Below are 26,566 nucleotides of genomic sequence, written 5' to 3' on the forward strand. Positions count from 1 at the left end.
TGGCGGGGTATAAATAAAGGTTATTATTATTATTATTATTATTATTATTATTATTATTAGGTTCTTGTGGGTTTTTTCGGGCTATAGAGCCATGTTCTAGAGGCATTTCTCCTGACGTTTCGCCTGCATCTATGGCAAGCATCCTCAGAGGTAGTGAGGTCTGTTGGAATTAGGACAATGGGTTTATATATCTGTGGAATAGCTGGGGTGGGGCAAAGAGCTCTTCTCTGCTGTAGTTAGGTGTGAATGTTTCAGCTGATCACCTTCATTAGCATTTGAAGGCCTGGCTGAGCCTGGGAAAATCTCTTGCTGAGAGGTGTTAAGATGTGCCTGGTTGTTTTCTCTCTGTTGTTTTGCTGTTGTAATTTTAGTTTTTTTAATACTGGTAGCCAGATTTTGTTCATTTTCATGGTCTCTTCCTTTCTGTTGAAATTGTCCACATGCTTGTGGATTTCAATGGCTTCTCTGTGTAGTCTGACATGGTGGTTGTTGGTGTGGTCCAGCATTTCCGTGTTCTCAAATAATATGCTGTGTCCAGGCTGGTTCATCAGGTGCTCTGCTATGGCTGACTTCTCTGGTTGAAGTAGTCTGCAGTGCCTTTCATGTTCCTTGATTTGTGTTTGGGCAATGCTGCATTTGGTGGTCCCTATGTAATCTTCTCCACAGCTGCATGGTATACGGTAGACTCGTGCAGAGGTGAGACGATCCCTCTTGTCCTTTGCTGAATGTAGATTTGTTGGATTTTCCTAGTGGGTCTGTAGTTAGTTTGTAGGTTGTTTCTTCATCAGCTTTTCTATGCAGTCAGTGGATCCCTTGATGTACAGTAAGAACACTTTTCCTCTGGGTGGATCTTCATCTTTACTCTCGTGGTTTGTTCTTGGTCTTGCAGTTCTTCTAATGTCTGTGGTGGAGTATCCATTGGCCTGTAGAGTCCAGTTTAGGTGGTTCAGTTCACACTTCACTTGGTGTGTTGGGGCCATGATCTTTACCCATTGCTCCTACATCAACATGATGCTAGAAGAGAGCCAGGTCCAGCTCATAGTTTGTAGGTTGTTTTTCATCAGCTTCCCTAGGCGGTCAGTGGTTCCCTTGATGTATGGTAATCAACCGAACTGTGGACAAGTCTACATAGGGACAGCCATGAATGCCTTCGACAACACGAGATAGCAACGACTTCATTTCTCCCTCTACCCATGGGATGACACAAAAAAAAGAGCAAGGGACTACACTGTATGCACAGTCTACAAGGGTCCCTGCAATATATATGCCTTTTTTGTCTCAACTTTCATTAAACAAGGTTCTTCGCTAATACCAAAATTAAGGCTTCTAGCATCAGGTCAGCTTCTCTTTTAAATTGATTTGTTTTACAATATTAAAAACAAGATCAGGGTTTAGCAGTATGCCCCACCAATCAAACCACGGGGTCTTACGTTGGCAGGCGCTTCGCGCAGGTCAGTCTGTACGGACTTGCCAGAGGAGCAGTTTGAACCCGTCTTCGTCTCTGATTCAGACAAGCGACGCTTCTTGGACAACGGCGAGCTGGACATCTGAATGCAGAAATGGCAAAACAGAATTGTAAGAATACAAAATCCAGTGACACAAATCCACAATTTGCTCATCTTGCTGTAGAATTTTGGTACCCGTGAAATATAAAAAACCTGTCATTTTATGTTAAGACTATTGGAGGTGGGGGGAAGGGGATCACAAAAAACATTGACTATGCCTCAAAACGGACCATGGTAACCGATCCTCCCTCCACTTATATTTCTTGTAACTAGACTTGTGCTGCCAAATGGGTTACAGAGCCTCTTCACTTCAAAGCAATACTGATAATGCTGATTTCTTGGGATTATTCATTGTTGTGTCAAAAGACTGAGTCATAATAGTTAACTTGATGTAATAGCAAGAAAACTAAAGTGATCAGCCTCATTTTAAAGCACAGGTCTCTTACATGTAACTTTTATCTGTTCACAAAAGAAATGCAGATTCTTTCATAGCCTTTTTGCTGTCTAAGGAAACCGAGGAAGTGCTAATCTGCTACTTCTCCATTGTACCTAAGTAGATGAAATTCCCTCCTTCCAATCCCTGCTTCACTGCTATGCCCATGGAGGCAGAGAGGAAACAAAGCTGGATCTAATCCCTCTCTTCCTACTGTCGTGTGCCATGTCCTACTTAGATTGTAAACTTGAGGGCAAAGAACTGCTAAAATAACAATTTGCAAACCACTCTAGAAGCCTTTCTGACTGAAGTAGGGTACAAATGCTCTAAAGAAATAACTAGTAACACTGCCTATTGTTTCTAAGAAGGGAATTTAATGTGCAAATGTTGTAAACTGTTGCATCAGAATATCACCGCTAAGAAGGTGACTCCCTACTGCATCTGAACCAGATGACCTCATGATTGGGTGTTCCTTCCCAGCAGGAGTTTTCCAGCTTGCTACAGAAAGAATCGAAAGTCAAGTAAGGAAGGGCTGGGCATGAGTCAGGCAGGAAATAGTCAGTCTGAGCTGGCAGGAGTTCGATTGCTGGGGACTTCCAAGTAATGGAGTAGTACACCGCGATGCCATTCAATCTAATTATGGATCTAAGGAGCTCTTCACAGTTCCCAAGGGAGATGTCTGTAAACCAGGGAGAGGAAAGGATGGTTCCAACTCCATTTTTGTGACCTCTCCAACAAAGGCCCTTCAATCTCCATTTCTTTTGTTCTGACTGAACCTTTCCCCTATTTTTTATTCTGTAGGAACACCAGAATCGTCACAAAATTCCCACCTCAACCCTGAAAGAAAATCTCAACCAATTCAGAAGTTGAATCAGAAGTGGTTCACAGCTGAAAATGGATCATTACAGAATGATCAGTTGACTGTTGCCCACCTTTACTATAGGAACTTGGTAGGATGACATGGAGATCATTAAGGACAGTGAATTTCAAATGGAAGATCAGGTCTTTGTTAAAATAAATCACATCTTCTGTGACATCAGATATGGGAAAGCTTGATCTAAACATATAGATATTCCGAAAGGCACTTTCCCCACCTATCTCAGTTACTCCCTAGGACAGGTCTGAGTAATATTGGATGGCACCCGGAACTAGTTTCCTACAGCAGTGGATTGTATGCTTCTGTCAGACAATAGGCTATGCTTATAGCAACAATGCTTCTGGTAGGATCTCCCATGACAGACAGACTTTTGCTCAGGGATAGGGTAAAATGTACCAAATAACTACTGGACAGCAGCACATGAGTGGTGGAGGATCCCCCAGAAAAAATGGCAGTGGCACTATAGTTAATACTGTGCAGGAGAGGTCCAATAAACCTCGTTTCTGCACAAAACTGTTTATAGGAACAGGAAATGTAAGCAAGGGGAGCTAGAAATAGTTAAACAATAAATGAAACATATAAACATTGCAATATTTGGTGTGAGTGTGCTAATGTGGACACAAATGGAACATTATCAGTCACACAGTTTTACCCAGGAAATTATAATCTAAGAAGAAATGGGGTGGCATCAATAGTAGGGGAGAGATGTAGCACAATCAAAGGCTATAATACAAAGTCCAACTGAGTAATATCAATCAGAACTCAGGAAAAAAATCATCAATATATCCAATTTCATGCTCTAGCTACAGAAGCAGAAAATGAAGTTATACAGAATAGGCAATTGGAATACAGAAGCATACAGAAGCATGAAACAGAGCATGAATACAGAAGCATGAAACAGAGCATGACTGGTTAGTGGTTTCAGGGCTCAAAAAAACCTAAATAAATACAAGTAAAAAGTAAATACAATCTAATACTACTACTAATAATATGATATTATAATTATATATTTTATGTCAAATGTAATATTACTAATAATATTACAGTGCAATGTTATAGTACAATGTAATATATAATATTAATATTAAGCTATTTACTTTTTACTTGTAAGCCACTCTGACTCCCCTTCAGGGTGAGAAGGACGGAATATAAATGTCATAAATAAATAAGTTACTCTAAACTAGCTCCACTGCCTCTGATCTGTTTTCCAGCACCAGTTACTGTGCTGATTTTGACCTATTATGATCTATAAAGCCTTATGTGGCCTAAGCTCCGGCCATCTGACAACTATCTCCCAATGTGAGCTATTTAACTTTTTTTAAAAAATGTGTGTTTAAATATCATTAATAGTTTAATTAGGTGTTACTGTTTTGCATTTTTATCATTGTAATCTTCTAAAGGTGTAAACTGACTTCAGTTCCAGTTTTGAGGAAAAAGCGGGATTTCAACACGATTATCACTACCATCACAACAGACAGGCGCTGTTTTATCTAGTGGACTAGTCCTTTTGTGAATTGTAGTAATTCAACCAGGCAGTAGCATGGACAGGTGAGGAAAAATCCCTGCTGTGTGGCCCCACAAAATAAGTGCTATGGTAAGAAAAGTAAACTTTATTTCTGACCATAAAACAGATCCACCATTCTGTATCAAAGCCAGTTGGTTGATTTACACACTGTTTGTTTAAACCCATCCACAAGTGCTGCATTCCTCCTTGGGATCTGAGACAAAGACAGATGGGAGAGCAGCCTGGATCCCAAACCTCCAGTGTCAGTCCTGCTCTTGCCCTCCCACAGCACAAACAACTGCCTGCATTCCTGCAGGGCTAATACAAACCCCTTTGCCTCACAAACTCAAGAAATGCGCATCCGTTTTGACAGCACCCGGCTGCTTTGCCATATGCTGAGTTTAAAATTAACTAGCATCTCTTTTCCTTGTGGAGCTAGCCAACGGTGACACAGCATGTTGGTGACAAGTGATTGCATTTCCTAAGCAAGGATGAAACTAAAATCTGAAAGACGTGTCAGCAAGATGCCAGCTTGAAGCACTGCCACTAGCTTCATGCAGCAAAGTAACCTAAAATCAGTCTTGCCTTGAGATAACAGGAAAGAGAAGGAGAGCAGTGTGTCTGGGTTCAGGGCACGCATGGCACTGAGGCTTAACCATCACATCTCAAGGTTTTGGATACAGCTAGAACCTTTTAAAAAAGACTCTGCTAAAGAAAAAGGCAAGTATCTGCCTCACATTAGGACTGGAAGAAGCTTCAGCTGGTATAGTTGAATGCTAAGAATGTTCACAAGCTCCAAACCAGCTGTACCGAAAAATTCAGTATGCCATAGTTGACCTCAGCTATCTGTGGAATCATATATCCTGTCTACGATAATGGCCTTGCAATAAAGATTACCATTTATTTATTTACTCCATTTATACTCCACCCTTCTCACCCTGAACAGTACTCAAAGTGGCTTACAAACTATGGCAAAAATTCAACATGGAATGGCGTCTGTCTTGATGACCCCTATTATTTCTGCATCACATACTTTCACAGTATAAATTTTTAAGTAGGCATTCATAAACCATTTGGGCTAACAATTCACCTTGCTTGTCATTGCCATCTTGCAATGTATGTGGAATTCATTCAACTTGAGAACATGGTAGGCTTAAACTAAACTAGGGCATTATGACTACATAGGAGCTTCATCACAGGGCTCCTTATACCAAGCAGGCTCACATGAATGAAGAAATGAACCCACAGCCTCTAGTCCATTTCTGTACACACACTGCCCCACTAAATCTACTTATGTAGTCATACAGGAAAGAAATATCTCAGGACACAATACATACTTACTGCTAGGAAGAGTTAGAATTATTTCAAATCATGAAGTAAAACACACATTGCCTAGAATCCTATTAGTGACATATACAAGCACAAGTCTATCCTTGCATGAACTGCCATTCTGTAGTTGAAGGACAGCATGAGGAATAGAAGGCCAGTGGCATCAAGCCTCAACAGATCTTGGTGGAAGATGCCACCAGTCTCTGCCTCCAATGGAGCATAACCAGATGCTTCTCTGGTCCTCCACTTTCTACCAGCAATTGAAATGACTACTGACCCAAAATTTGAGTATTACAGACTGTTAGTGAGGATTCTGCCTGTGAAACCCTTATGCCAAACTAGACAAATGTAAGTTCTTGGCAGCAATGTTCTAACTGTAAAGGCATACACCATGCTAGAAGCCAGTGCAAACTTAAACAAGGCTTGGCTGAGCTCATTTGGGATAAATAATTGGTACTGGAGTAATCAAACATCACCTAAAACTGTTTCAGTTCTGAATTACTTCTCAGATCATGTAGTGATAATGCAAGTATATCACCATTTGTACGTGACAGGTGAAGCCAGGCAAGTGTCTCTAAATGCTGGATGAAATTGGCAAAGATGTGTTGGTCTATATGACTTATTTACCCATTCAAGGTGGCAACTACCATGTTGTTTAATAAATATTCTCACCCTTTTCCTGAAAAATAAAAAGATGTGAGAATAAAGAGAAACCTTTCAGAAACTCTTCAGCAAGAATTTATTTATTATTTACTATATTTATATTCCACTCTTCTAAATCCTGAAGTTCTATAGAAAACTGAAGAAAGAATGTCTGCCAGCAATATCAAGAGAAGCCTACTCAATGGCCAAAGTATTAACCTACTTTATTGTTATTTTTAAGGATTTCCACACAGAATCAGTCAAACAGAACTAATAGGATTCATTTTACTAATCAAGCTATGGACTTTCAGTAGTGCACTACAAGAGCAATGAAGAAGACCAACGAAAGTGACATAAAGTATCTCTAGTTATCATGTTTTTGGGACATAGTGAAACATATTCACACATTCAGAAACATTCAATATACCATCAAGCAGGTCAAGACTTATTCTTCAAGCAGGCATTTGGAGAAAGTTAAGGGCCACGTTGCTGGGGAGGCTGTGGGTGGGAGGGATTGTGTGTTTTAAAATGAATTTTAATTGTATTTATTGTATTTTAACTGTATTTTAACCAAACACACACAGAACTGTTCGTAGGGGTTTTTTAATTTTTTGTATTTACTTTATTTTAAATGGATCAATGCGTGTGGCTGTTAGCTGCCTTGAGCCTCCTTGGGGTGAAAGGAGGGGTATAAATAATAATAATAATAATAATAATAATAATAATAATAATAATAACTGATGGGATATAACTCCCATGAGCCCCAGCTAGCATATCAAATATTGTGGGATGATGGGAGGTATAAGTGAAAAACTGCTGTAAAAGTTTTGAATTGTTCTTTATCCTGGTGGCTCCTGGTAATTCATGGATAGATAACGTTTCAATTAACAATACTAGCTAAATCACACCGCTTGATAATATACAGAAGGTCATTTGTACTAATAGCAAATACAGTAACTGGAAACTAAGAGAACTAGCTCTAAAAATCCTGATAAAATTAAAATTAGCATCAAAACGTTTTATTTACAAAAGGGCCATAGATTAAACTGAAAAAAACCCTTCTATCTATCCAGAAATTACTCTACAATATGAATTGTCTAAAAGAATTTGCCTTTAATTGGATCCGTGGTTCATCGTCACGATATGCCCAGGGTTACAATGGTGATGAGTGTGTGACAAGGACATAGCCCATTCCATTACTGCAAAGTTAAACCATCCTTTATGCAGGGACAATTGCAGCAAAACCACTGTTGTCAGCTTTTTGGTTAATAAAAACAGGTAAGTGGTGGGCTCAGCAATTTGTGGCTCAACCATTGTTTAAGAAGGAAACATCTCCAATGAGAATAGTTTGGCTAGCTGCATGCAGTGAAGTAAATGGATAAATTAATCCTTTAGTCGAGAACCAAAAAGGAAGCATTCACCTATTATAGGTTGAATACCCCTTATCTGAAATATTTGAGACCAGGAGAGTTTGGGATTTTTTTGGAAGGGTAGGGTTCTGTATACATGCACACACACCACAGTTCAAGTCTAAACAAACTAAACCTATATTGATGTTTCATATATACCTAATACATATAGCCTGAAGGTAATTTGACAAAATGTTTTTTAATAATTGTGTGCAAGAAACAAAGCAAAGGTATCACTACCATAACCATCCACGTGATCATTTTTTTTAGTAATTTGGATTTCACATTTCTGGATAAGGAATGCTCAATCTGTACTTTGCCAACTAACAGTGTATTTCTAGCAGGGCATTGAGAGGTGGAAGTAATTTAAAGAAAGTAAGAAATAATGCAGAAAGTTGCGACGTTTGGGGATTTTTGTCTTGCATCCTAAACAGTCTAACTGGTTAAGTAGTTTACCTATGAACCTTTGACACTAATAATAATAAGATTCCTTGATTTAAAAAAAAAACTGCAAAGAGGAACACATTCCTGACCAACTGCATGTCATTACTGATCTTCTATAGTAATTGAGAGTCACTGGGTGGTGTTAATCATATCTTAAAATATGACCAAAGGGAAGGTATGTGATTAATTCCACCGTACTGTATTAAGCATACAAGCCTTACTATCCCAAAACTCATGTTCTGGGAAGGCAGTCCTGTCAGTAGACTAAGCAGGCATTTTAAAAGCAGCTAAGAAAAATATGCGAAAACATGGCTACATTTGCTTGAACAGCCAGAGAAACGTTTACAGAATAGATGTTGTGTATGCTACCACTTTCACTGAAGGACATCACAGTCATTCTGCAGGAAAGCATTCCCAGTTCCCCATAGTATTTCATTCCCAGAAACTATTACCAGATAAATTCTAGCTAAGTGAAAATGCACGAGTTACAACAGCACAGTGTTGAACCCATACGTGTATATCAAAGTTTAGATGTTGAATGATCCTCTGACTCTAAACCAAGGTTTCTCTGAGTATATGTGGAGCCTAGAACTGAAGTTTTTATGTGGATACTTAAATTTACTGTCACGCTGAATTATTCTATTACTATGGATCTTCAAATTGACTCTGCCTTATAGTGATCCTATCATAGGTTTTCTTGGCCAGATTTATTTGGAAGTTTGCCATTGCCTTTCTCATAGGTTGAGAAAACATGACTTGCCTAACGTCCACTGATTTTCCTTGGAGAAATGACAATGTGGGCCTAGTCTCCAGAATCCTAAACCAACACTCAAGACAACACCAGACATGACTCTTATCCAGAATGAAGGTTTAGCAAAATGATTCCTGTGGAGGGCTGTGAGTTTACCTCATTTGGGTACACCTACTATCCAAGAAAAACAGAGTAAGAATAGCCCGGAAAACTCACAGCAACCCAGAGTAAGAATTTTCTTTGTAACAGTTGTAACCTAAGCAAATGTTTTGAAAAGGTAAGCAAAGAAAGAGGTTCAACTAGAACAAACTCCACTACTACACATACACCAAGACAGAATGAGATTACTGTAAATTCATCCCATGGTATATGGAGGATGTTTCCTGGCAACATGAATACCCAATCCTTAGAGGTCCAACACACCCAGTATATGTGTGACATTGGAAACTAGTGCATGAAAATTACTTGTTAACGCAAAGTAAAATTACCAATTAATGTGTGTAGTAATCAAAACACAAATTAAGTTCAGAATGGTAGAAATGGGCATGTATGAAAGGCATGTAGTAACAAATATTCATTTGAGTGTTACATAGAGACTTACTTTTCTTAAGATCAAGTTCTAAGCCAACTATCTGACAATTCAAAAGTGAAAAAGAAAGTCACTTAAGAAATGAGTCATGTAGATCAAGAAGGTTTGGGCATGCCACTCCAAGGCAGCACAAAAGGATCTTATAAAAGGAATTGAAAAATGGTAGAAACTTATTATGGAAGTGCTCTCTGAATATATCATACTCGATTATTAATAAAGCAATACATCAATCAGACCATAATCTTATGGCACAGATTGAGAATGGAAGTGCTATTATAACACAAAAATGATACACGTAATATTTGCTAAAATTAACATCGATATTTTTGAAGGAAAAATAAAACAAATGGCAACAGCAGAATGAATCATCCAACAGTATTAGTAGTTCTTGGACTTTCAGTGGTGTCCTTTAACAAAAGCCTGGGCAGTTGATCAGGGACAATTTCTTTAAAAGATTTCTAGGAGCTGAATTTCTGAACACAGGTTGGAAGCCATATATGTTTGTAGTAACATTTTAATTACTGGTAATCTACAAAAAAAGAAAACAAATACAGGAAAGCAAAGTACACTGGGATTTGGATATAGGCGAGAATATGCAGGAGTCATGTATCTTCCACTTTGAGGATTAAGGCCCCTTTCACATAGCTGCATAAAATCCCACATTATCTGTCTTAATATTCTGGGTTATTATGGCTGTGTGGAAGGGCCCTAAGAAATCAGCTAGTTTGTAACCCTTTGACCTATATTAAACACTGAATAAAATACCAAATTATTTATTTATGGCATTATCTGCTTTGAGCTAGAATATATGGGAGTGTGGATAACCCAGTTCAAAGCAGATATTGTGGGATTTTCTGCCTTGATATTCTGGATTATATGAATGTGTGGAAGGGCCCTGAGATATGAAAGAAAATGGAAGATGCTACACACTTGGAAGGCATATCTTAAATGGTTTGGATGTCCTCAAAAGGAAAACCATGGGGAGTGAAATCAGACAAGCAATTGTGAGCAGAGACCAGTTCTACAGGTTTATCAGTCTCTGCAATAAAATTCTAAATAGCAACTATCAATCTATGACCTTTGTTGCTTTATCACCCCCCCCCCCCCCAAACAACATCCCTGGCTATATGCACATAAGCAATTCCAGCTGAGATCAGCCAGAAGAACCATTAAATAATGTATAGAAAACTGCCAAGGAAGACAGACTTGAATTTGAGATACACGACAGAACCAAAATATTGGAGCCAGAAGCCACACCCAACCAGCTGCTGCCATCCTGAACACAAGAACAACTGCTGGCAAAAAGGGTTCACTTTGAACAGGACACTTTTCTAGTTAACCTCTTAGCAACCCAAGCAAGCCACAATTCCTTTCAGGCTGTATTAAAGCTATTCTGTGTCAGACAAACTGGGAATTTTCCTTGTATTTAACTGCTAGATTATTATTTTAAAAGGATAATGGCCAAATGGATAACACGCACTGATGGGAAGCACCTATGAGGAATTTTACCAGTTTTCAGACATTTTAATGTATCTTAAGAGCTGAAACAGTTTCTCATTTATAATATTGAATGGGACTTTTAAATTATCCTTATTTCACCCATTCTTCTTTCATAGAAGAATAGAAAAAATAAAGAGCCAATCCTGCAAATTCTCATGCCTTGAGCCTTAAAAGAGTTAGTTTCAACCCCCTACCAGTAAAGCTGGTTTCTAAAACAGATGCCCATTTACAGCATCTGTTCTTTCAGATCACAAATTCTTGAAAACAGCAAACTCCTGACAACACTATTACATAGGCCTGAATTTCTTTGTTGGGGCAGTTTAACAAGAAAAGTTGCTGGTCAGGTTTGTGAAACTTGTTATGTTTTAGGGACAGGAAATCCAAGGTAATTACTCTCCCTCATAATGCCGAGAGCCTGAAATACTGATCAATATGTCTTTACTGAACAAGGCTGGCTCACAGACCCAGCCATCAAAGAAAACAACTTTGTATGAAAGATGTATCAGCCTTATTAATGTTTTGTCAAAAGGGTTGAGAACTGACAATCCTCTGCCTCCTTTGGGTTTTTTTCATTCCTCCTTTCATAGGCCCCTTCCAAAGCAAGATGCCCCCCCCCCCCAGTCGTAACCAGTCATACCCCTTTATATGTTTTATTGTTGACCATGTTTTTAAATGTACATTTATTTCATTTATTTATATCCCGCCCTCCTCCCCACAAGGGGGACTCAGCGCGGTACATGTTAAGTGTCTTTGATTAGTACAATGCTGTTATTATTCCATATTATGTTTATTGCTGTAATGTTTTAGAATATGTCGGGCACTGAATATTGAATAAACCACCCTGAGTCCCCTGGGGGAGATAGGAAGGTCTAAACATAAAAGTTTATTATTATTAGTGCTAACATCCTTAACCTAAAATTGTCAGCACCCATGTTCCCAGTCTCGCCTTGCTCTGGAAAAAAAATATAGGAGGGAGGGTTATAGAAGCAAGGTATTCTGAGGACACGCCAAAGCAAACGCATATGAGGAGAATTGAGGCAGGAAGGCCGATTCTCCTTTGTTGGATGATGAAATGTGGCCAGCACTCCAAGGCTGCATCTAATCTAATAATAAATTTCATTTATTATTCCACTCTCCTCATACCTGAAGGTGGGGTTGGCACATCACAGTTTAAAACGTACAAATAAAACAGAATGTCATTAAAATAAAAATACATGGTAACATAAATGCAATTTGACACCATTTCCATTGCTATGGATTCCTGGAAGTTGTGGTTTGAGGAGGCATCCACATTCTTAGGCAGAGAAGGCTGAAGGCCTAGGCCCCTTCCACACAGCTGAATAAAATCCACATTGAACTGGATTATATGACAGTCTAGACTCAGGGCCCTTCAACACAGCCATATAACCCAGAATATCCAGACAGAAAATCCCACAATATCTGCTTTGAACTGGGTTATCCACACTCCCATATATTCTAGTTCAAAGCAGATAATGTCACAAATAAATAAATAATGTGGGATTTCATTTTATTCAGCTTTGTGGAAGTGGCCTTGGTGTTTAATATAGGTCAAAGAGTTATAAGCTGGCTGATTTCTCAGGGCCCTTCCACACAGCCATATAACAATATCCAGGCAGAAAATCCCACGTTTTCTGCTTTGAGCTGGATTATCTGAGTCCACACTGACATATATTCCAGTTCAAAGCAGAAAACTTGGGGTTTTCTACCTGGATATTCTGTGTTATATGGCAGTGTGGAAGGGCCCTGGGTTAACTAAGTCCACAATGCCATATAAACCAGTTCAGTGTGGATTTTAACCCAGTTCAAAGTAGATATTGTGGATTATCTGCTTTGATATTTTGGGTTATATGGCTGTGCGGAAGGGCTCCTTGTTGAACCTTGGCCGTTAAAGTGGTGTCAGGCACAGTGTAGATAATGGCACCAGGAAAGAAAGAAAAGAAAAAAAAACAATGGAGGGCAGTAGAGCAAAGCAAACAGAAGAGGTCAATATTTGGCAAAGAGAGATACACTCAATTGACAGGAAAGGGGAAGGACAATCCCTGCGAGGGACTAATTATATTATAATTTTTTAAAAAATCGAGCTCGCAATAATACCACGGAAGAGGGAGTCTACCAAGCAAGGAGAGGCAGCTCTATAAACTGGGTCTGAAGGCCAACACCACGACGCGGAGAGTCAGCGCGAGAAGCCTAGGCCCGAGGCGGTGGGCACAAGAAGGAAGAAGCAGGAAAGGCGGAAGAGGGGGGGCTGTTTCTATGGAGATAGAACCACCCATGGAAAGGTTCCCTAGTTTCTATGGAAACGCGAGGCGAGAGGGAAAGGAAGGCCCTGGCGGTTACCAATGAGGCTGTGTCAGGCCCCGCCGCGGCCGCTGCCGAGTCACTGCTCTGCGCTGCTGCTGCTGCTGCTTTGGCCGCTTCCTCCTCCGACCCGCACTGACACAAGATGGCGGCGGCCGGGCCCGGAACAAAAACCTCCTCAGCGCCGATCCGCTCCCAGCCAGGCTGCGGCTAACTCCGCCCCTCCCTCGGCGCCACCCTATTGGATTCGCCCACGTCCGTCACACCGCCGCTCGCTCGGATAGGCTGAGGGGATGGGGCGGGCCCGGCGGAGTCTCCACCCACTGACCTCGACGCCGGCTCCCCCCTCCCTTCCTCCCTCCCTCCACTTCATTCCCCGGCTTTACCAGGAAACCCTGACGTAGGGAAGCCACGCCCACCCCTCCTTATAGTGTGTACAAGGGGGCGGGGCTTGCTTGTGGCCACGCCCATTTCGAATTTCTTTCTGCTCTTCAGTAATTAGACTGAGGGCCCTTCCACACAGCCCTATATCCCAGAATACAAAGGCAGAAAATCCCACATTATCTGAGTGTGGACTCAGATAACCCAGTTCAAAGCTGATATTGTGGGATTTTCTGCCTTGATATTCTGGGTTATATGTCTGTGTGGAAGCCTTCCTTAGGGGCCTTCCACACAAACATATAACCCAGAATATTAAGGCAGAAAATCCCACAATATCACCTTTGAACTGGGTTATCTGAGTCCACACTGCCATATAATCCAGTTCAATGTGGATTTTATATTGCTCTGTGGAAGGGGCCTCAGTTTCCCTGAAGCTAGCTGGTGCATCTGCAGCGCAGAATTTTTTTAATATATATATTTTGTTTTATTGAAAGTACATATATAATACCATAATAACAAGGAAAGTGGGGGAATATTTTAGAGAAGACAGAAAAGTAGGAAATAAGGAAATCTACAGTGCAGAATTAATATATTTCGACACCACTTTAACTGCTATGGCTCAATGCTATGTAATAACTGAAGTTGTCTTTTTATAAGGTCTCTACCCTTCTAGGGGCCCTTCCAAACAGTCCTATATCTCATAATATTAAGGCAGAAAATCCCACAATATCTGCTTTGTGGAATATATGGCAGTGTGGACTCAGATAAGCCAGTCCAAAGCAGGCCTCTGAGCGTTCCAGCTGAAGGTCAGCTGTGACCAGCAGTGCTGCAGAATTTGAAGAGGCACGAACGGAGAGCGAAAGAGAGAAACATGCCAAGAGGAAGGCACGTCAAGCCAACCCCAACCAGGACCACCTTCCACCTGGAAACCAATGCTCTCACTGTGGGAGACGATGCAGATCAAGAATAGGGATCCATAGTCACCTACGGACCCACCATGGAGGATTATCCTACTCGGACAACAAGGGATCGCCTAACTAACCAACTACAACTACCCTTCTAGAGGCCCTTCCACACAGACCTATATCCCAGAATATCAAGGCAGAAAATCCCACAATATCTGCTTTGAACTGGAATATATGGCAGTGTGGACTCCGATAACTCAGTTCAAAGCAGATATTGTGAGATTTCTGCCTTGATATTCTGGGATATAGGGCTACTTGGAAGGGAGCCTCAACAAACTATAACTCCCATGATTTCATAACATTCAGCTGTAACAGTTAAAAGTGGCGTCAATCTGAACTAACTCTACAGTGTAGATGAACCCCAAGACTTCTGGGACCAACTCCGTCTTGGGCTCAACATATCCAAGTATTAACAAGATAACAATTCCTTATGATCAAATTCACTACCACTGGCCCAACAAGTCTAAATATAACAATTTTAGTGCCTCATATTTTTAGGTCAGCGTCTACCAGGTCCATACGCACCTTAATACAATCACAGGAAGCCTAGCAAGATCACAGGTATCACATAATCCATGCTTCTGAAAACTGATACCCCAAAGCACAAAACCATTCGTCGCACTTCATTCAGATTCTAGTATATTACACACAAAGGGTTAACAGATCCCTTCCCAGAGAGGCCTACGCACTGCAAGAGACAACTCATTAAAAGAAACTAGCATAGCATTTCCCTCCAAATCTGTAAAGCTAAGTCATAAGACACTGTAATCTGCATCAATTCTTTAGCACAGGAGCCCTCAAACTTTTTAAACAGAGGGCCAGATCACGGTCCCTCAAACTGTTGGAGGGCCGGATTATAATTTGAAAAAATCATGAATTAATTCCTATGCACATGGCACATATTTTATTTGTAGTGCAAAAAACACTTAACAACAATACAATAATTAAAATGAAGAACAATTTTTAACAAATATAAGCTTATTAATATTTCAATGGGAAGTGTGGGCCTGCTTTTGGCTGCTGAGATAGGGTTGTTGTTGTTGCTGTATGCTTTCAAGTCGTTTCAGACTTAGGTTGATCCTGAGCAAGGGCCAGCTAAATGACCTTGGAGGGCTGTATCTGGCCCCCGGGCCTTAGTTTGAGGACCCCTGCTTTAACGGGACATAAATCTACTAAAGTCAAGCCATGGGGTTCAGTCAACCAATCTTATTCAAAGGCATTACCCATTCTGTGATCAAACTGCAAACTATGCATTTTTAAACAAATACAGTTTCAAACCAGTACAAGTGCTGTTACGTTAATTCTTAGTTTTTTTAAAATTAATTAATATTAAGTACGTTCACACTGCCAGGCTTGCAAAAGCTAATTAATAGGACTGTAACGCAAATATGAAAGAGAAAGTTAAGACAGGATCAGCATTATACAGGCAGCCCCTGGGTTACAAACAAAATATAAAGCAGGGCAAAAATAAATAAGGTGGGTTCCATAGGCTTGTTCTTAAGCTGAATTTATATGTAAGTCAGAAAGTACAACTTCAGCCAATTTTTAAAGATTTGGAAAGCACAGGGAAGGGCTAACCGCCCTGAATCATTTATTTTGCTGTCTGTGTCCCTAATCAGAGGATTTCACTCCACTTTCTGTCCCTGTGATAACTGGATTTTTAATTTTTTTGCTCATTGTAGAAACAAGGATTGGTGAGAAAGCTTCAGAGAAGACTCCCTTTCCCAATAATAACTCTTTCAGGAGTGAATTTCCCTTCCTAGGAGAAGATTGCTCCCACTTCCTGTTGTCTTACGTATTTGTAACTAGGAGTCAATGTAAGTCTAATGTCTGCAACTTGTAGTGTATATCCAAATTTTCAAGTCATGTTGAGTGCTTAAAAGGGGAAAAATGAGGCACTGATTTCTGTGGACTAAGTATCTTTTTTAAAATTAGGTTTCTAGTCCTCATAGATGGGAAGATAGGCTTGAACACTCCAAGGCAACACTTAGTAAAAGAGTCTGTCTCAAACCAAGCTAGCAGACTGGTTCATTGGTGTCAATTTTATGGACATGTTTGAATTTCCCAAGAAGGCCACCATAAATGCCATAGCTACCTTTTGAAATTCCACTGTCGTGTTACATGTCAGCTAGGACAGGAGTAAGGACAGCAATGGGAAAGAAAATGTATAGCAAAGTTTCCCCGGTGTTTACCTGCTATAACTACAGGTATCTCCAGCTAAAAAGAAAAAAAAAAGCTAATCAATTACAAAAGCCACGGGTCAGGAAAACAGGGCCCTTCCACACAGCCATATAACCCAGAATATCAAGGTAGGAAATCCCACAATAGCTGCTTTGCACTGGGTTGTCTGAATCCACACTGCCACATATTCCAGTTCAAAGCAGATAATGTGGGGTATTATTCAGCTATGGAAGGTGCCTCAGACATGGCCCTTGTACCAGCAAGAAAACACTGGGCTACATTTCAGAGCTGTTGTATTACATGTGAAACACATTGCTGAGTTAGCAGAGTTTTTCTTAAGCAATGTTTTAATAGCAAATGCAATGCAACCTGAGCCCTGCTACATGCACAATAGAAGACCTTCTTATAGTAACACCAGAGGCACTCCAAGTGGCCAGCTACTGGTCAAAGGACATCTAACCAACTACCAAGCTTGCAAACTTTGTGCTTTGTTTGTTTGTTTGTTAAAAATGTAATACAACTGTTTGGTTTGCTCCTGACACGATAAATAAATACTAGCAAATGGTTCTTCTGTAACTGGAATGTGAGACACAGATAATTTAAACATTTCTTTTTCCAAATTGTTATTCCTCTAATTCTTCCGGTATCATGGCCACACCAGCTAGAGAATTCAGAGTATTATAATACCAAAAGGGACATTTTCCAAACTGTAGTCAGATCATGCAAAATGTTCGACAGGATGGCTACAAAAGGGGAAGTAAAATCAATTTTCTATTTCCTGCACTTCAGTGCCCCCTTGTGCCAGGCTGGGGCATTACCTTCAACAGGTTTCCCTTTAACAGTTTTTTTTTTTTGCTTGCTTTTAGTTTTCTGGCTGTATGGCCATGTTCTAGAAGCATTCTCTCCTGACTATACATGGTCATACAGCCCGGAAAACTCGCAGCAACCCAATGATTCCGGCCATGAAAGCCTTTGACAACACTTTTGTTTTTTTCTTCCCCAAAATTTTCAATCCTGATGCAAACCTAAAAGTTCAGAAGCATCCTTTTCACTGAGACTCAAGAGAAGAGATATCATTGTGTATGAATGGTATAGATATGAACATTATGGCAATAGCTAGGCTGGAGGAATACGGTATTTTACGGAGAGTATTGTGAACAGTCTGAAAATAACTCTAGTCCCTCTCAACAAAATAACACTATGAAACAAAATTTGAAAAATGTTATGTTCTTGGTTTGAAAGTGTTATTTCCTGTTTAGTCGTGCAGTTCTTTGAAAGTTGTTGTTATACTGCAGAAACTTCATTTTTGTGGCACAAACTATGCTGAATTAGTTGAGACTTTATGAGATATTGATTGAAAAACTATAGCAAAATGTGCTGCAGTATGTCCTGCAAAAACAATGTTTTTACAGTTTAATAAACTTTCCCCCCATGTTTTTAATAACAGAACCAATTAGGAAATTACATTTATAACCCAGGAACAAAAATTGTGTTACATAGGGCCCTTCCACACAGCCACATATCCCAGAATATCAAGGCAGAAAATCCAACAATATCTGCTTTGAACTGGGTTATCTCAGTCCACACTCAGATAATGTGGGATTTTCTGCCTTGATATTTTGGGATATATGGCTGTGTGGAAGGGCTCACAGTGTAATATGATGAAGGTTTTTCTGATACTTCTATTTTGACATTTTAGGACCCTTTGATACTACACAATCATAGATCCATGGTTCCACTTTAACTATTATGGTAACATAATAGGCCATCAAATGCAAACCCTGCTCAGTGCAGGATCTCTTACTCCTACCAGGATAGTCATCCAGCCTCTTTCTGAAGGCTCACAAAAAAGGGGACCCTGCTCTTGGCAATTGGCTCCACTGCCAAGACATCTTAGTGCCAATAAGCTCCTTCTAATGTTCAATCTAAATGTACCCTCCTGCATCTTGAAACCTTTAGACTTGCTCCTACCCTCTGGAACAGCAGAGAACAAACCTGATCCCTCTTCTTTATGGCAACCTTTGGTGTATTTAAAGAGTGCAACCACATTACCCCTTCATCTTCTCTAAACTAAACATGATGTATCGGCGGATAATGCATGCAGATCCCAGTAAGGTGGCCTTTTGAAGCTGGCAGATGGTAATCTTGTCAGCGTCAATTGTGTTTAAGTGCAGGCCAAGGTCTTTAGGCACTGCACCCAGTGTGCCGATCACCACTGGGACCGCCTTGACTGGCTTGTGCCAGAGTCTTTGCAGTTCGACCCTTAAATCCTCGTATAGTGTCAGCTTTTCCAGATGTTTCTCTTCAATCCTGCTGTCACCTGGGACTGCAACATCGACAATCCACACTTTGTTTTTTAACACGATTGTGAGGTCAGGAGTATTGTGCTCCAAAACTCGTGTCAGTCTGAATTTGGAAGTCTCAGAGGAGTTTGACGCGTTCATTCTCTGTAACTTTTACCGGCTTGTGTTCCCACCAGTTCTTTGTTGCAGGCAGATGGTATTTGTGGCACAAGTTCCAATGAATCATCTGAGCAACGGTGTTATGCCTCTGCTTGTAGTCTGTCTGCGCAATCTTCTTGCAGCAGCTGAGGATGTGATCTATTGTTTCATCTGCTTCCTTGCAGAGTCTACATTTGGGATCTGTTGTCGACTTCTGGCTTTGATGGCATTTGTTCTAATGGCTTCTATTTCTTCCTCTTCTTTCTCTTCTTCTTCTTATGTTTATATAAACCCCACTTTCTCTCTCCACAGGGAGATCCCCAGCAGCTCCTTCCCACAGCCTCCAAACACCCAATGTGCTCTTCTGGGTGGCAGCCATACCTGGGGCCAGAGTCATGTAGAAAACCAGGCTCAGTAAAATATCCCAAAATTCAATTCTGCTATCTTTTCCCATGATTCTCTTGCTAGATGGGAACCATGTTTTCTTGACAAATACAACTTAGCTGTATCATCCAAGCCCAGTTTTTGGCTAATAATGGCCACCAGAGTGGTAATTCTTAGTAGATTTTAATTGTATTGTTTTAAAGTTTTTAACTATTTATAATTATTGACTATTTGTTTTTATTATGTATATATTGAGGCATCAAATTGCTGCCAATTGGAAGCCGCCCTGAGTCCCCCCCCCCCCAGGGGGTTGAGAAGGGTGGGGTACAAATATTAGAAATAAATAAATAAAATATCACCTCTATATATGAGCTACATCAAAGCATAACTGTGTCAACAGCTTGTCTACAGGTAGGTAGCTCCCTCCATCTCTCAAAGAGATATTACACCTTGATAAGAGTGGGATCATCTTACAGCGCAGCACTTCAGCATAATACCTAGAGAGGATATTTGATCGTTGCTGGGTTTCTATACACACAGCAAGCCAGGCACTGGGAAAGGCAGTTGGAGAGAAATAGTTCTTTACATGAAATTGTTTCAGAACATAAGCTGCAAGAGTGCTTCTGGATGAGACTAGGGGCCCTTCCACACTGCCACATAACCCAGAATGTCAAGGCAGACAATCCACAATACGTTTTTTGAACTGGAATATCTGAGTCCCCACTGCCAAATGTCCTAGTTCAAAGCAGACGTGGGATTGTATTCAGCTATGTGGAAGGGGGCTACAAGTTACAAGAGGCAATATAACACTGTGTAACAGAATTCTTGTTCCTGGGTTATAAATGTCACTTTCTAATTGGTTCTATAATAAAAACACGGGAAAAGTTTATTAAACTGGAAAAAATTGTTTTTGCAGGACATTGTGCAGCACATGTTGCTATCGTTTTTCAATGAATATCTCAAAGAGTCTCAACCAATTCAACACAGTTTGTGGAAGCCACAAAAAACAAATTTTCAGGAGCTGAACAACTACTCCCCCCCCAAACCGGTGGCACAGTGGCACAGTGGGATCGAAAAGCTGCAGGTTCGAATCCGGGGAGTGGTGTGAGCTCCCACTGTCAGCCCCAGCTTGTGCAATCTATAAGTTCGAAAACATGCAAATGTGAATAGATCAATAGGTACTGCTCCACTGGGAGGGTAACAGCGCTCCATGCAGTCATGCCGGCCACATGACCTTGGAGGTGTCTATGGACAACGCCGGCTCTTCGACTTAGAAATGGAGATGAGCACTAACCTCCAGAGTTGGACACAACCTTTACATTTACTCTAGAACAACTAATTTCAAAGTAAGTATCACACAATTAAACAGGAAGTAAGTAGCACTTTCAAATTAGGAACATTTTTTTTTCATATTTTGTTAAATAGTGTAAACCCTTCTTATTTAGACAAGCATATAGCAAAGGATCATTTCTCTGTAGCATAAGATACGGATTTACTTTCCGTAGCAAGGTACATAAGCTAAAATAAAGGCAAACAACTCCTGCCATGAACTTAGGTGGCCTTAATCTAGCTACTGATATATCTATAGCGTATCTATGCTACTCAGAAACAATTCCAATAGAAGAAAACCCATTCCACCATGGAGACCCACTGGGTGACTTTGGCCAAGTCACCTTCTCTCCAAGGAAGGCAAAAAAACATCCCCTCCGAACAAATTTTTCCAAGAATATGCTATGATAACGTCACCTTGGATTGCGACAAGTTGAAGACGACTTCAAGGCACACAACAACAGTGCAGAACAAATTAGCAGCCTGATAGACTGACATTTAGTCATAGGAAGACACCCCAAGAAACTAGGACAAGAAGAAAAAGGGATCTGGCTGGACATAATAAAATAGTGTAAGACGCAGCTTCTTAGGCAGAGACTTTGTAAACTGAGGTAGGCCAGTAAATATAAATCTAGCTATATACATATATATCGAAGTCAAAGTATGTATGTATGCATGTATGTATGCTTGTTTGTCTGTTTGTGCCACAGAGGATGTGGCTAGGTGAAGTGGCCCTCTGTGATGTTGCTGGATTTTCTGTTGCTAGGTTTTGTTGTTTTCTTTTTGTGTGTCAGGAGCAACTTGAGAAACTGCAAGTCATTTCTGGTGTGAGAGAATTGTCCGTCTGCAAGGATGTTGCCTAGGGGACGTCAGATGTTTTCCCATCCTGTGGGAGGCTTCTCGCATGCAAAGATGTGAAGGATTTGCTTTTGCCCTCTATTAAGTCACTGGGAAAGAAAGGCAACACTTATATGTGCGTATTTCATAGACTCAATGCAGAAGAAGAAGGGAAAGAAAAGAAAGGAGAAGGGAGGGAGGGGAACAAAACTAAAAAGAGTGAAGAAAGGAAAGAAAAGAAAAGGGGTAAAAGCAGAGGGGAGAAAGAAGGGAGGAGAAATGAAGGGATGAAGGGAGGGAGATAATAGAGAAAATGAAGGGAAGAGGAAGGAAGGAAGGAAGGAAGGGAGGGGGGAAGGAGGGAGGGAGGAAGGAAGGGAGGGAGGGAGGAAGGAAGGAAGGAAGGAAGTGAAAGGTGCATATGAGAAAGCATGGGAATAAGAAAAAGAGAAAAAGAGAGAGGGAGAAGGTTATGAGGGAAATGAAGGAAGGAAAGAAAGGGTCACAAAGGGCCCACCATTGCCAGAGTGTTATCATTGAAACATAGTGAGGTAGGCCCTTTCAAAGCTGGAGAAAGGAGAAAGAAGGCGGCTGATGGCTCCTCTGACACCCAAGCAACATTGCGTATATATGCTAGGAATCTAATAAAAATAAAATCCTATTTTTCCACCCTTGCTACTTGCCCACCCTTCAAGGTCTTTTGTATGTTTGTTTGTTTGTTCTGTCAAAAATGTAATACAACTATTCGGTTGCCTGACACGATAAATAAATAAATAAATAAATAAATAAAAATACCCTTCAAGGAAAGGTTAACAGCCTTTCCGCAGCTCTAAAATGACACAATGGAATGACACAATGATTTCAGACACAACTGGAACTTATCCAACAACTCCAGAGTCTTTGATGAACAATGTCTAGAGACAGTCTACAATGCTCTGGGATCCCACTTATTCACCTAATACTTAAAAATCCCCAACAGCTAGGAAAAATTTGAGCATGAGCACTCTTTATCCAAAATTACAAAACCTAAATACTCCGAAATCCAAGATTGTCCATATGGGTGGGTGAGATAGTGGAAACTTTTGCTTTCGGATGGATCCATGTACACAACCTGTTTCATGCATAAATTTATGAAAAAAATATTGCACCAATTTACCTCTAAACTATGTATATAAGCTATATATAAAACATACATTAATTTTGTTGTTCACAAATGGGAATCATCTACAAGGCAACCCATTCTGTACATGAAAATATAGGCTTTATACATTCTGAAAAATAATAATCCAAAAACGCATTTTGGATACAGCATACCCACTCTATACTTGAAAAACTAAATCTTAATTTCTGTGTGGAAAATGTCATAAGCAAATGCACTTTTGTGCAGGGAGGAATCGGCCAGAGTGGGGGATTTGGCTCCTTTAGCAGTTCTTATGGCTCCTTGCTCACTAACAAAGGGAACACTGTGTGCAGGATCTTTGTTAAGTTTTGTTACAGCCTCAACAAAGTCTGAGCTGATGGAATTTGATGAGGACTTTTCCTCGTGAACTAAAACAATTTTGTGGGGAAACCTCCCAGGTCAGAGTAGGGATATTTATTTTTTGAAAGAACATATTGGTTTGAGGCGAGAAAAACTGTATAAGAAATTTAGTACAAAATAGATCAACAACTTGCAGGGCAGCAAAAGAGCTGCCGAAGATTTTCCTGAGACAGAAAAGGGTAATATGTCCCTGAAGTAGCAGGTGCAAGCAAAGAAAAACACTTTGTACTGGTCTGTATCTCAGTCTTGCTATGGAATTTGGAGAGAAGACGGGAGAACAAAAAGTCATTGGAAAGTGCATCTACATTATAGAATTAACGCAGTTTGTCACCACTTGAACTGCCACGGCTCAATAGTTTAGTGAGGTACCTGCACTCATTGTCAGAGAATGCTAAAGACCTTCTAAAAGAGCGTTTCTCAACCTGGGGATCGGGACCCCCAGGGAGGTCACGAGGGGGTATCAGAGGGTCACCAAAGACCATCAGGAAACAGTATTTTCTGTTGGTCATGGGAGTCCTGTGTGCCAAGTTTGGTTTAATCCCATTGTTGGTGGGGTTCAGAATGCTCTTTGATAGTAGGTGAACTATAAATCCCAGCAATTACAACTCCCAAATGTCAAGGTCAATTTTCCCCAAACTCCACTGGTGTTCACATTTGGGGATATTGAGTATCCATGCCAAATTTGATCAGATCCATAACTGTTTGAGTCCACAGTGCTCTCTAGATGTAGGTGAACTACAACTCCAAAACTCAAGGTCAATGTCCACCAAACCCTTCCAGTATTTTCTGTTGGTTGTGGGAGTTCTGTGTGCCAAGTTTGGTTCAATTCCATCATTGGTGAAGTTCAGAATGCTCTTTGATTGTAGGTAAATCCCAGCAACCATAACAACCATATAAATCCCAGCAACCATAACAACCATATAAATCCCAACAACCATATAAATCCCAGCAACCATAATTCCCAAAGAACAAAACGAATCCTCCCCCCATCCCCACCAGTATTCAAATGTGGGCATATCGGGGATTTGTGCCAAATCTGGTCCAGTGAATGAGAATACATCCTGCATCTCAGATATTTACATGATGATTCATAACAGTAGCAAAATGACAGTTATGAAGTAGCAACGAAAATAATGTTATGGTTGAGGGTCACCACAACAGGAGGAACTGTATTCAGGGGTCACAGCATTAGGAAGGCTGAGAAACATTGTTCTTCTTTGGAGTCCTTTAAACAGAGGCTGGATGGCCATCTGTCGGGGGTGCTTTGAATGCAATTTTCCTGCTTCATGGCAGGGGGTTGGACTGGATTACCCATGAGGTCTTTTCCAACTCTAGGATTCTAACTCCCATAATCTATAGCACTGAGTCATAGCAATTAAAGTGGTTTAAAAACTAATTTTAAATGTATCTGACTGGCAGCCACTTTCTACTGAAATATGCTCTGAAAAGGGAACGGGATGAGGAGCCAAAAGTTCAGCCCCATATTCCTTTCTAGGTTTGCAAATGGGGAAGCCAGGAGATAGTTCCACAGGGATGAATATTTAATTCAGGGGACGACGTACGTACATAGCCAAGCTGTACCCTTGGGGCATATGCAATGTTTTCTGACCGAGCGCAGATGGCACTCTGAAGGTATTTCGACACACCTGAGCAGCTCAGTCACAGCTGTAACAAACAACCTGTGCTAACCTGCTCCAACAGAACTTGTCAAGTGGGTCAGTTGCAAAAAAGGAAAGAGAATCAAGTGAACACGAGAGGAAAGCGAACCCAAGAAGGCGTTCAGAGGCTGTGTCACCTTCTCAGACCAGCTGCAGCTTTACGACTTTGCCTGAGGCACAGTTTGCAACTCTGTACCCACACTTTCTTGACCCACATATATTCACTTTTATACAACTTAGATCTTTAGAATCTTCTGGATCTTTATTCTTGCAATACAAGGACCTCCCATACCTGTATGACTGGTACCTATGCTTTTACCTATCTGCATCCGACTAAAAGATTCCCTGTTTAGGAATTTTCTACATCTTCCAGGCAATCCTATGGTATGCTTCTGCTGGAAGTTGACCCGAGAGTTGTATGAGATGACCTAGCAGATTCCTATAATGCAGTGGTTCTCAATCTGTGGGTCCCCAGATGTTTTGGCCTTCAACTTCCAGAAATCCTAACAGATTGTAAACTGGCTGGGGTTTCTGGGAGTTTATTAATTTGTTTATTTAGTATATTTATATACCGCCCCTCACAGCCTTCCGGCGACTTGAAGCGGTTTACAAGGCAAAAAATCAATGCCATCAAAAACATAGGTACAATATACAGTTTAAAAGGTCAACAACAATAAAATCATCACATTATAATAAAACATACTTCAATCGATATTCATTAAAACACTGTCCAGTCCAGTCATGTAGTTGTTCCCGTTATGATATCCATTACTCAGTATTCGCAAATGCCTGCTCAAATAGCCATGTCTTAAGATTCTTCCGAAATGATAGGAGCGAAGAAACCGATTTAATCTCCCTAGGAAGGGCGTTCCATAGCCGAGGGCCCACCACTGAGAAGGCCCTGTCTTTTGTCCCCGCCAGCCGCACTTCTGATGGTGGCGGGACCGAGAGCAGGGCCTCTCCGATGATCTTAAAGTCCTCACAGGTTCGTAAGGGGAGATTCATTTGGACAAGTAAGTTGGACCAGAACCATTTAGGGCCTTATAGGCTAAGGCCAGCACTTTGAATTGTGCCCAGTAGCAGACTGGCAGCCAGTGGAGTTGGCGCAACAGGGGAGTTGTATGCTCCTTGCGAGCCGCTCCAGTTAGCAACCTGGCAATTAGTCCATTGGACTAATTGAAGCTTCTGGACAGTCTTCAAAGGCAACCCCACGTAGAGAGCGTTGCAGTACTCTATACGGGGTGTTCCAACAGCATGGACTACCATGGCCAAGATAGATTTCCCAAGGTATAGGCGCAGCTGGCGCACAAGCTTTAACTGTGCAAATTCCAAAACACCTGGGGATCCACAGGTTGAGAACCGCTGCTATAAGGCATTTTTACTGAGGGCCACATCAGCCTTATGGTTGCCTTCAAAGGGCTGTTGAATCCATGGACGGAGAATCCATGGGCAGAGAGGGCCAACTATCTTTTTTTTTTTATAGTGGTCAGTGCTCTTTAGTTTTTATCCAGTTTGGGTCCTCAGATATTATTGAACAACAACTCCATC

The 26,566-nt window shown here is 40.7% G+C and overlaps 1 protein-coding gene across 2 annotated transcripts in view; it reads right to left on the minus strand.

Moving 5' to 3' along the window:
- The window catches only part of UBA1 (ubiquitin like modifier activating enzyme 1), a 58,244-nt gene that overhangs the window by 19,137 nt on the left and 12,541 nt on the right, over positions 1-26,566 (minus strand). The window contains exons 1-2 of one of the 2 annotated variants that reach the window (XM_060762771.2): positions 13,342-13,472; positions 1,431-1,547 (exon numbers count right to left, since the gene is read on the minus strand). In XM_060762771.2, the coding sequence (XP_060618754.1) occupies positions 1,431-1,547 (117 nt within the window). In that variant the 5' untranslated portion in view covers positions 13,342-13,472. Of the gene's footprint in view, positions 1-1,430; positions 1,548-13,341; positions 13,473-26,566 lie in introns of those variants that run through there. The other variant, XM_060762773.2, reaches the window with a different exon arrangement.

Source organism: Anolis sagrei, chromosome 2 (assembly GCF_037176765.1).
Source record: "Anolis sagrei isolate rAnoSag1 chromosome 2, rAnoSag1.mat, whole genome shotgun sequence".
In the NCBI taxonomy this organism is placed as follows: Eukaryota; Metazoa; Chordata; class Lepidosauria; order Squamata; family Dactyloidae; genus Anolis; species Anolis sagrei.